We start from the raw sequence: 12,489 nt of genomic DNA on the forward strand, positions 1-12,489 counted from the left end.
AGGGTACTGCTTTGTTCTGTTACTCACATTTCAGTTCAGTTACTATGAAGAACAAAACCACCCCCCTTCCCTAAAACAAACAGACCAACCCACAGAGCCAGCACTGGTTTCATGAAGCTCAGTGTCAACCGGCATCTACTATGAATGAAAAAAGTTGTCTTTCAAAATGCGAAACCCTTCCTTGCACTAGTGAAGATTCATGAATCAATAGTTTTTGTAGCTTAGGGGGACTGAAAACAAAATACAAGAAAGAAGAAATTTCACAAAGTAAATGAAGAAAAAGCGCAGGGAGGGTGAATTGGGGCACTGGGCACAGGCCTCATGACTGTCTACATCAAAGAGAGCTCAAATGTGGCTTGAGCAGTCCTTGGACCATCATGTAGAGGATGAAAGTAGGGCAGAACTTCACTTTTTGTACCTCAGTGATCTGGAGGCATTTCCTCTGCCTGATCTTGAATGCCTGTTGGGACATACAGGCCATTCTTTTAAAAGCAGCTCCAGCAAGGAGCCCTTTTCTGCTCAAGATCAAAGAAAGCTTTACACAGCTTGGCCAAAATTACCTAATTTTACAATCTGCAGACATCAATCTAGAGTTAAGAGGAGAACTCGGGAGCCCGGACGGCCCAACTCCAGTTTCCCAAACACACTTCCCAGATAATGTTCCTTGGAACATTCTTTTTTTTTTTTTGCTGGCTTCCTTCCACAAACCATTCTTAATGTCAAGGGCTTATATTAACTTGGAGACCTCACAACATTGAGGAAATTATGACTTCTGGTTGCTGCCACTTCCCCTGAGGAAGGTATCTGCTGTTTACACAGATCTGGCAAGGCAGGCAAAGCCACCATTCCATGTCTGGTGGGAAGAATAACAAATGTGTTATCTGGTACAGGAACCCACTCCGTTGTACATCTTGTACCTGTAGCTGAAGAGTATTAACAAAACATGCAGCCAGGGGTAAAATGATTCTCCTTGTGTGAGAGAATCTCTGCCTCTGAATGCTTCTTGGGGAACACAAGAGTAAAACCAGCATTGCCACCTGACAGGGAGCTCGCGCCGTGCAAAGGAGAACATCAGGCACAAATACTTACTGACATCAAAGGCGGCTTTCAGAGCTTGGATGTCGGTTGCCACCCCAGAGACACGGTAGATGCCCACCTCCTCCATCCCACGCCGCTCTATCTCCTCCACACACTGCCGAACTATGTAAGGCACCTTCGATCTCTCTCTCCTTAGGAAAGCCAAAGAGAAGAGTTCAGTGCAGCCCATAGCCTCCCTTGCCCGTCGCCCCAGCCAGGCCAGCTAACATCACCCCACCATTTTGTTGTGCAAACCTTGTCTGGAAAATGGGGTGGGAGAAAGGCTGAGCAGGCAATCCAGACCAAGCTGAAAAACTCCTTTTAAAACTGGAGGGGGTTTTCTGACTGTCTCAGCCTGGCTTTGGCTGTTCTACAGCCTCCCTGAGTGCTTGAGCTTCTGTCCGGGTCCCAGTGCCCCAAGAGCCTGTGACTCTGCCCAGGTAATCAGAGGATTCCCAAGCAGTCCTTGGATACATAGCAACACCGGTGCTTTCAAATTAATGCAATTCCATAGGGAGGAAATACCACACTTCCCAAACTGTGTAACAGAACAAAAATGTTTCTTCTGGCAAACAATTCATGACAAAAGATCAGGGGTTAAAATAATACAACAGGATCCAAAGAACTTCAGCATTTCTGGTTACGGAAACATCACTGTTTGGTGGCTCTGGAAATTTGTGACCACGTCAGCTAACTACAGAGTAAAGGGGCAAGAGGTATATCCAGAACTCAGGAAAGTGATATGCTGTAAGTAAACACTCTGGGTTTCAAAGCCTGCGCCCACACTAGTTTTCCCCCTGCAAAAAATTAAGCTCAGAGGATGCAGAGTATCTCCTTTCTGCAGCCACAGCCTTCTGTGCTCCTGCCTTGTGGAGCAGGCTGGGCTGACCGACCCCTCAGTGCAAGCCCCTGGCCAGGTGGATTGCTAGTAACTTATAGGGAGAAACGTGACCCATCAGCTCACTTGGTGACGATAGCGATCTTGACCCCAAAAACCCCGGTCTGTTTCCGGGATGGCATCCTCTTCAGGCTGAACTCCCGACTGGTGAACTTCACTGACAGCTTCACTTCAACCTGGATAGAAAAGAGAAAGAGATCAGCTGTTACTTCTCAAACATTTTCTGCCCCCCCCCCCCCCCCCGCCTATGCTGCAATGAAGAGGAAGTAAAGCACATAAGAGGTACAGAAGCAGTGCTAACTTCTGTTTCCATACTTACTCCATTCATTGAGATGACTGTGCGTTGCCAATCTTTGTCCTGCAACACCTGTGGGTCCAGCTGAAAAACATGGAAGCAAGACATGAGCTAGGAGCAGACCTCAGGGAAATCAGCGAGCCTGAAAGGCCTGTGTAAGTGAGCAAAGCACTTTCAACATGCTATTTCTTTTCTATAGGAAAAGATTTCCAAGGTTTCCCCCGTTCCAGGTAACAGGACACTGCTGTTGTGTGGATCTCTAAGCAGAGCTGAGGAGGACTCACACACATGGAAAATCCACCAACATATTTGCAATCTGCTTAACAACAAAGGCAACCTCAGCTGTCAAAGACAGATTGCATTGATTGCTGCAACACAACAGGCACGTTACCAGCCAGCAAAGTGTGCCCCATCCCACAGGGCCAGGAGTCAGAAAATGGGAGGACAGATTGCTGAAATACCTCTGATTTGAAAGAGAGGAAGCTGTCTCCCTCTGAAGTTTTCTAGAGACAGATGAGGTTGGATGAGTGTGATATTACTACACTGAAGTAAAAAGCCAGGCTGGAGAACTTCATGGCTCTTTGCTATGAAGCTAATAGTTTCTAAGGAGGACTATGTTCCACTGAATTCAAAAGACATAATCACCCCAACAGTGAGATCAAGGAAGAGAAATATGAAGTGACCCATACAAAGACAAGTAACTTCAAACAAACCAAACCTCTGTCAGGATGTGACAGAGTAGAAATGGAGAAAATTTGACTAGAAATCACGGAAAGTTGTCCTCCTTCAGCTACCTATTCCTTTTCATTTCTGAGCACGGAGGCAGGAGGTACACCTGGCCCTGCTATTACAAGAACTCATGAAACAAAGACAAGTCCTGAGGCAAAGCCCTGATCTCCCATTTTCAGCTTTGCCTGATCTCTTTTGAGTGGACAGCTGTGAGGCTGGGAAGCAGCTGACCAGGACTCAGACACCACCCAACAATGCCAATACTGCCTGGGAGAGTCCAGATACATCTGAATGCCCGAAGAGTGGCACTCGGCTGAAGCTAGACTGGCAGAAGAGATAACAATGCTGTGTGCATGGGGACTCCTCTCAGCGATCGGAAGCAGCCAAAGCAAGCAGTCTTTGGTGCCTCCTGAGATGGTTTTGTAACACTTGGCTCTCGAATACTACAACACAGTAAGACCAGGAGGAGGCAACTGCAGCAGACTCTGTGTTCTGAGTTTACTGTCATCAGCAAACAAAAAGACACTCAGAAACTAGAGCCACTTCTGCAGCCCAGCTCCTCCCTTGCAGCACCCCATGCAGAAGCAGAGTTCTCTAACAGACAGAGGTAGATGTTGAAGCAATGGCAGCTGCAGTATATCCTGGGAGATCTTAGATGCAATCATGCTCTTTCAGATCATCAACAAACCAGCCCAATGCTGCTGTCAGCTATAGACACAAGTGCCCCCTCACCCTTCCCCACTCACCAAAAAACACAACCAGCAGAAAGAAAGGTTTCTCCCTGCTTGCTCCCACTGTAGACACCCCAAGAAGCAACAGATAAGCAAGCCAGGCCAACCTTATCCCTGCACACTTTGTTACGGAAGTGAGACCACAGCGGGATGCTGCCAGCACACATGTGCTTCCCTGTCGAATTGGACCGGTTCCTGTAGGTGCAGCTCTGGCAGAAATTCCTGAAGACTCCTTGTAAGGAATAGTCAGTAACCAGTAGCTCCCACATCTTGGGACTGCACAAAGGTCCAGGAGGCCAATAGGCTGCAGTGCTTAGCTTCAGTGCTTCGGCAAACCCGAATAGCAGACTGCTTGCCAAGAGGGCTTGCTTATAATGCGGGTGGAACAGATCCGCCCCGCTGGCGCTGCTGGCCAAGGGCCCCTCAAGCTGGCCAGAAACACGGCTGTTTTTCCCTGACTTTCCATGCTGGAAGTTTGGCTCCTTTCAACAACTGCATTCTTTCCCAGAATCAAGAGGAAACCACTTCTGAAGTGTCTGGTTTCCTGTGAAGAGCAGCCATGCTCAGTATTCCTGACAGCTTGATCTCCAGCTGCCTAAATAGTCATCTCGCTAAGCTGCCAAAATGGCCAAATGATAGACACAGTCACAGCCGATCCTCCAGCTCAGAAGCAGTTTTCCATATGTTTTTAGAATGGAGACACTGAGACTGTATTATTTATAGCAGGGAGAGACTGCTTAAGAATGAAATGGAAAGAGGGTTTTGGTAATTGCCAAGAATACTAAACGAAGAGTCCAGCGGGGTCCAGTTACAGGTTATTGAAGCTAACAGGTATTACTGGTCACGTCCCAGTGATGACCAGAGAACTCCTACAAAACAAAAGCAAGTAAAGTGTTAAAAAGTATGAGCCCAAAAAAGTCCTGCTCTCTCTCCAGAGAGAGCAAAGGACTGCTAAGGAGCAGTAAAAAGCATCCTGGAGCTCAGAGCTCACAGAGACTCCTCCTTGTTGGGTAACTACTGGAGCTGAGCATGGACTGTGAGTGTACCTGCTCCTGCCTCTTGCTCCCTTATCTCTGAAGCCTGCTGCAGGGCCAGCAGGACCCTGCACTCCCCACCTGCTCTTTGACTCCTGCTTGTGTTGAAAGGAGGCATTCGGGGAGAACAAGCACCAGCATGGGCCTGGCTGACGCGAGCCAACCTGCATAAATCATTGGCAATAACTATAGCAATTAAGAAATCCCCCCACCTCCCCTGGTGCTTTTTAAATAGCAAAACAAAACGATGGAAGCTAATAAAAGAGCAAAGCTTAAACAAGCTCTCAGTAACAGAGTGAGACAGGAAGAGCAGGTCTAACAGTCTGAGAAAGTTGCAGTAGGAAATAACAGAGTCAACAGGAAACTAGGAATGTCCTTCAGACTTTGAGCAAGGTTTCAGTCCTGGACCCTACCAATGACCGACCTTCCAAGGGCAGCAAGAGCAACTCAGGGAGAGGGCAGCTGGAACAGACAGGTTACGAAGCAGACTGAAGACAAAGAGAGGGAGTGTGATGCTCCAGCACAGAGAGGGCCTGTGACAAATGAGGTCGTGCTATGGCCTGATTTGGAAATCAATGATCTGGAAGGAGGAACACTGAGTAGAAGAATGTGTTCTACAGCCAGTGTGCCAAAAGCGAGCATAGCACCAGCTCTGCCAGCTCAGGCAGGGAGCACTGTGAAATGGCTGCTCTGCATCAATGTGACAGGAGATATACTGCACCTCTGAACATTTCCTTCAAACATCTGTTTGGTTTGAGTGACAAAAGGACCTATCCCATCTCCACTAAAACTGTGAAAAATTGTGTGGTTTCCGTGACCTGTGCGAACAGGACACACCTGCTAAAACCTCCAATGACTGTATCTCAGGGGCTTGTTTGCACAGCTCACGCTGCACAGGAAAAATACAAACCAACCAGTTTGTCTTTACCCCTAAACACCTTCAGTCCCCCTGTGGCCCATTCAATGCCATTTGCAGTGGCAAAGCTACAGCCCCACATTCACTAATGCATCAAGCAAATGCCTCTCCCTATCCTGCACAAACCACAATAGAACAAAGCAGCTTAGCACCACAGGGACCTCCCAGTGAAGTCTCTGGCCCTTGTTGCAGCTTAGCACTGAATTAAGACAAACGGTGTACGGCAGTCAGCAGAGGCTTAGTGCGCAGAACACAGGGTGCTGAGCACCTGGGAAAAGGGGAACTGTGGATGCTGGTCCATGGTAAATGCAGGCCAAGCACTAGAACGAGGGTGTCTGTGCTCTGCCTTAGGAAACCACCACAGACAGTTTGATGATTTAGTTTTGTTTTCCCCAGAAAAGGAAACATATAGAAAGAGGAACAGACCAAGAAGCATCAGTGGAAATGAAATGCCTGGGAGCAACGACTGAGGCAACTTTAAGGTTAGTGCATTTTATGCTATGTACTCACATTACTTCCTCCCTTTATTAAATCTCCCTGGCAACTTTACACTCCAGCAATTTCTAATTGTAACTGATGTGACGTACAAGTTGTCAGAGTCTCACTGCTGCTGGAAACTCCCAGTCCAGCCATAACCCCACTCTTCTCAAAGCTCTGCACTGACACGTTCATCTTTCCCACCATCACCCTTTAGACATGACCCATTGCTTTTTTCATTTTCACCCTGTTTTCATTGCTGGGATACCGTTCTGCATGAGCAAACTGATAAATGAGCTCAAGTGTGTAAAAGGTTTTCTGAGTTGACACTTGGGAGGTATAGCCTCTGACAATCTGTTTTACATGGAAAGCCACCTACGCGTCTGACAGCCATGTGCACGGCTATGAGACATCCCCAATAATTAAGGAGAGAGTGATTGTTTTGCATGGCAACACAGGAATGGTGTTGTGCTGCTACCACAGAATGACTGATTTGAGGTCATATCCTCTCTGATTTTCCAGCACTGCTGTGAGGGAGAAGGAAATGGTTTGCCTGAGCTGATCACGCAGAAAAAGAAAAGCAAAGGAAACAGCATTTTTAGGCGGTACCAACTGAAAGAGCTAGATCACTAGCTAGAGCTAGATGGAGTATCAGCTTACTCATCTGGTTTGTTCCCAAGGCAGAGGCCAGTTTTGCTGATGTATGTGCCCACTTAGATGCAGAGTCTCAGGACCAAACAAAAGGCTGTAACACATGCAGACATGCCACATAAGGGCAAAATTCAAAGAGCAAAAGGGCCAGTCTCCCTCGTGCCCAAGGTGGATTGCAAGGTAACAACAGAGAGAAAAAAACAAGTTTAAAATGAGAGCAGCTGATGCTTACAACTGAACTAAGTCTCGTGTTTCCTCCTATAAGGTAGCATCTGTTCCTTTCTCCCCCAAGCCACCAGTAATTTCAGTTTCACAGTATACCCAGGAATGGCACCTTCTCCCTGTGTTTCTCACACCTGAGATATAACAGAAGCCCCCAGCCACACATGCTGGCTGATTAAACACTGCACATCCCGTCTGCCATTCCCAGGTCTGATGAGGACTGCACTGCCACATTCCCAGGAAGTTCTCCCATATTAAAACACTGTGGGTTTATTTGTCAGGGATAAAACTTGCAGGTTGGCAAGCAATGAAGCTCTCGCATGTGGCTATAAAAAGAGGTAAATAAAACGTTCCATAGGAAAAGAAAACATGAGTAATGCAAGCTATTAAAACTGTTGTCCATTCCTGGAAGCTTCTGACCACATGGACCAATTTCCAGTCTTCCTTCCTCCAGCGCCATAATGTAATGGAGAGATTTAATAAACACTCCACAGCCAAAACAGCCCCCGTGCCCTTGATGCATTGTCTTCATCACTGCAGCCCAGAGAATCTGGTGAGTCAGAAATCCCAGAAGTGGGAAGTTGCAGATTTACAATAATACCTGGCTTAACAATACACTGCAATTTAGCCAGCACAGAAATTTCCCTGTTTGTATCAGCAGGAGGATGCAGACATGACTCTTGACACTCCCAGAGTTTTTAACTAAATGGAAGTTAGGAAAAAAACCCTCATCCAACTTCAGAGACTGTGCCTTTACGCAAGACAGGTTGTGGCTGAATAATGGCAATGCAACAAAAACAAGCCAGAAAGCCAGAGGCACAACAGCAGTGCTGAAGTAAACTAAATTTGATGTAAAAGCACCTGGGAAAATCCTGAAAGAAAATTACTATAAAACCAGGGATTGGAAGAGATGCTGACAATACAGCTCACCTTCAGCCACAGATGGCAGTTTGATTTTGGTTTTCTATTATGATGATTTCTTTATAGAGACGTGATACTTGTTTTAAAAATAAAACTAAACCAAAATAAAAACATTTAATAATTCTTATCAACCCAAAATCTTACAGACTCTCTTAGGACCTCTCTTTGCAGTTACTCAATAGTGTTAAAAAGTTGTATGGTGGGACAGAATCACCGAGAATTAAGAGGATGTTCTGACAGTTTTCCACGTTTCTTTATAAACTGCAAGGGGGACTTACTGAAAGTAAGAGAACTTTTGCATTTGCCTTTTGTGATACAACCGAATGCAACTTTTGCACATTCATAAAAGCCCTCTTTTTTCCCCTCCTCACTGTTTAGGTTTCCCTAAAAAAATCAAGATGCAATTAAAATTCAAGTGTCTCCAAAGAGTATTTTTACTTATTAACTTAAAGTGTTTTAAGAGAAGGTACGAGTGCTGTGCACAAAAATGCCCACTCTTATGAAAAGAAGAAAAAGTTTAAAATTTAAAATACTTTATTAATTTTAATCATTCTACGTAAAATATTTAAAGAATTTAGTGGTTCAGTGATTTCAGGATTTCCATTATGAGCACACAAATCTCCAGGGCATTTCAAGGCTGAAAACCTGCTCTTTTGCAGTTGCTCAGCTCCACAGAAAAATAAGCTTTTGTTAGCAGAAGGGACATACAGATTTATGGTTAGCCTGAGACATACACAGGAGACACCCTGTACCAGCATTTGTTGATTTATATGCAGGTTTTCTTTAAAACACCTACCATGCATTTGGTGACAAAAGCTTTCCCTGTAATAGCAGGACAGCCTCAGGGCTGCAAGAAGGGAGGGAAAGGAACAGGCCTAAAGAAACTCATTTGGACAACGAACCCTTCCAGAGGAACGGTGAGATCTGATCCTGCAGGCTGCCCTCAATCAGAGCAGTTCTGAAATCCCACAAATGGCCTGGGCCTGTGTGACCATCACTCAAATGCTGGAGAAAGCTGTCATCTGTGGAGTGATGAGCAGTGAAATGTAAATGGAGGAGAACTGATGGCATTTTTCAGCATGTCAGAAAGAAAAAGCTATCTGGGCAGAGTCCTTGTTCTGGACAACAGCCAGTCCAGCACAAAGAATGTGTTCTCAGAGCAGGCATTTAAACACCCTCCTAAAGCTGTGGACAGACAGAGCAACAAACTGGCAGTAGATGTCAGCCTCCACTGATGGCCTGGTTTCTCCTGCATAGAGCTTTAAAGCTTTATCACACAGCAGCTCCCCGAGAGCAGCATCCGTCTGCAATCATCTCATCACTTCCCCCTCTGTATTACAAATTTACCACATAGACAAAGTGTCCCATGCTGATTATCGGCAGTGGAAATCTCAGATGCAGCCTACTGTCATGGACACTGTACTCTGGACATGGCAGTTAACAGGACAATAAGCCTGTCCTCCAAGGCCTTGCTAACACATCAATCACCTTCCAGCATGTAGAGAAGGTAGCATTTCTTCTGCTTGATTTACAAATGGGACAGCACATTCATTGCATCCTCTTTTGTCACAAATGGAGCATTCCCGACAGTGCCCAGGGCTCAGTGAGAGCGCAGTTCCTATGTACTGTGCTGGAAGTTTTGAAATTAATAGGCAAATCAGAGGCCAAACCATAAATTCTCATGAAAAAGCATCTATTCCTTAAGGGTACTGATGCAGGCAGAGGGGACAAAGCAAGAGGGAAAAAGCTGCTGACTTTCTGCCTGTGAATCACACTGAATACCTCCCTATCTGGAGAAAAATCTCTGGTGCTGAGACAATCAGAAGGTAGAAAAGCAGCCTCCCTGGTGCTCCAGGATTCAGAAGTCCTGTCATGTTTTGCAGTAAAGGTAGTAGGAGTGAATTAAGCACAGTCTTACCTGGATCTGTCCTTTGCCCATTATGCGATCCGTGCTCTCTCCATCCTCTTTAGTAAGCTTGGTTTTGTTGTAGCACTTTTCATAGCACAGAATCCGCAGAGTTTGCGAGCCCTCCAGCTCAATCTCAAACTCCTGCAGGGTACCAGGAAAGAGCAATGGATGCATCACAGCAGGACACCAGTCCCTGAATAATCAATATATTCTCCTGAAAACTCATCAGGAGGGAGCACTTAAGGACTGACCAAAACCACCTCCCTAATGGAGTTGGTCTAGAAATAAACTGAAATTGTATTTTGTATATATAAGTGGTCAAATCAAAGACTAAGATGTTTGGCTCCTTAGTCAGGTTTCACTGAGTTTCAGCAAAGCATCATTCAAAGAAACAAAACTCAACCACCTTTCCTATATTTAAATTTGCTCCCCAGCAGGTTTGAGTTGGCTGTAAACAGGCAAAATGTCTATAGCTAATTCTTCCCCCTCACAACAAATAAACAAAACCACCTCCTTCTTCAAGATATTTTCCACTTGTGTCTTTCAAAAAATAACCAGACATGCATCTGTTAAAATGATGAAATGCTCGACAAGACTCATTTGACCTGAAATGTTTGTTTAACTATAGCTAATCCAAGATAAAATCTTCTGCAAGCCCTGACAGCCAAATGAACCTGGCATTAAGAGTGTTTCCCAACAGGCAGCATATGCAGCACACGTGCTGAGCATGCAGCAAGTTCTTCCATTTGTGGGTGTTCTGACCATCATAAGTTGATGTTCGGCACATGGAGCAAGTCACGTTAGGAAAGATCCAACCTACCTCATTCCAGTTGGGCTCCGTGGTGTCCCTGTAAACTCTAGTTTTAGCCTTGTTCACGAAATATCCAAAAGAATCCACCTCTAATGTGCAGTACAAATCTGAGGAGGGGAGACAGAAGCTTGTAAAAAGTGTCTAGAATCCCCTAACTTGTGTTAATCACTTTCAGGGTGTCTTTTCATCTGCATCTTCTTTGTATTAACATTGATAACATCATCCAGCACAAACCTCATCATCTGGACCAGCAGAGTTGCCTTTATGAAGCTGAAGTACCAGCACAGCTGCATAAATGACCTCAACACAGACACGCCTTTCACCTCTATCAAGAATCAGGTGTATGCTATTTTCCAGTATTTCCCAGATCAATCCACAATGAGCAGAAGGTATATACCAACGAGAAATGAAGCTTCCCCATGTATACACTGGACCCCATCAACACATCAGAACCAATTTCACTGAGAACAGCATCAGCATAATATCCCTCAGAGAGCTGGTTAGGGGCCAGCCATCAAAAACTCCTTCTCTTCACAAATTGGTTAATTTTGTGGTATCTGGTGGTTTTGAAGAGCTAGTAATGATCTGTAGACATTGCCCTTATTTGTGAATTATACTGTAAGTGATGTCAGCAGCCTCTGGGAAGTCAGTGCCTCAGCAGGAGGAAGGCTGACAGAAAGGATGTACATCCAGTTCACTCCTTCCCTCCTGAGACTGCACAGGCACCTTGGATAAGCACAGGACCCCCAGTCACATGGCTAGGTGAGCTGTCCAGCTTTGCCTAGATTATCCTCATCAGTGCCTCAGAAGCCAGGTTTATTTCTACAGGTGTCCACTATTTTTTCACCTTTTTTGATACTTCTGTCAAATCACTCTGAATTTTAACACCTCTCTCTTCGCACCATAAATTCCAGATGTCAGAGAATGCTTCCCATTCTTTCATTGCAAAACAAAACACAGTTGAAGGAATTCAGGATAATGGCTGACCTGTATCTAAATCTGTCGTGTACAAACACTGCTTAAAAAATACCAACTGACTAGGCCTAAAAATTAATACTGCGTGCTTGATCCTTGATCCTGATCTGTCCTGGGTTCAGCTTAAACCAGGACACTGATCTAAGAGTTAATAGTAGCACTAAACACCTGAATTCCCCTAAATTCACACAAGTGCCCCCATTTCACTTCCAGTTCCCAAATCACCTCTCCTCCTCACCATCACCCCAATGCTAAACCAGTCCACACCCAGCTGTCCCAGCACCTGAGTTACCTAGCCCCTACCTCTGTGTATTACAGAATTGCAACTCACTTGAACTTTGCTTGAATCCTGTGGCAGAGTGGACAATGACATTGAGGAATCCATAGAGACCTGGGGATTCATCATCTGTACAAAAGAGCGAAGGAATTTTGTTACATTCATGGAGGAGCCAAGAGTGAAAGACAGAGTGATGAGACTGATGTTACACAGGTTGAAGAGCAGAGGGTAAACTGTCCCTAAAGAGGCTGGCAGGAGCATGTAATCCAGCCATTTCAGCAAGAGGGGACTCATCCAGGTTCAGTGTGGCTTTCACCTGTAATGCCTTCTGGCAATATGTGGCTTTTAAAATGACATTTCTCTGTTCAGCAAGATGACATGAAAGAAATTCAAGAGAAGTAGTAAAATATAGAGGAAAATAGTAAAATATAGAGACTAAGTCTATACTAGCACATTAAATAGTAATTTAGGATGGTCTCAGACACAATTTTGGCCAACTAGTGTTCCTCCTTAGGATTCTGAGGCTAGGACTCCAACAGGCACTCCAGTCCCTGGCATGATGGATG

General features: G+C 45.2%; 1 protein-coding gene across 1 annotated transcript in view; it reads right to left on the reverse strand.

The window, feature by feature from the left end:
* Positions 1-12,489, reverse strand: part of BCR (BCR activator of RhoGEF and GTPase) — a 101,395-nt gene that overhangs the window by 10,338 nt on the left and 78,568 nt on the right. Inside the window, exons 14-19 of the mRNA XM_030500418.1 lie at positions 11,978-12,052; positions 10,681-10,778; positions 9,870-10,001; positions 2,295-2,354; positions 2,042-2,151; positions 1,090-1,229 (exon numbers count right to left, since the gene is read on the reverse strand). Of these exons, the coding sequence (XP_030356278.1) occupies positions 1,090-1,229; positions 2,042-2,151; positions 2,295-2,354; positions 9,870-10,001; positions 10,681-10,778; positions 11,978-12,052 (615 nt within the window). The remainder of the gene's footprint in view (positions 1-1,089; positions 1,230-2,041; positions 2,152-2,294; positions 2,355-9,869; positions 10,002-10,680; positions 10,779-11,977; positions 12,053-12,489) is intronic.

The sequence above is a fragment of the Strigops habroptila genome, chromosome 11 (assembly GCF_004027225.2).
Source record: "Strigops habroptila isolate Jane chromosome 11, bStrHab1.2.pri, whole genome shotgun sequence".
Lineage (NCBI taxonomy): Eukaryota > Metazoa > Chordata > Aves > Psittaciformes > Psittacidae > Strigops > Strigops habroptila.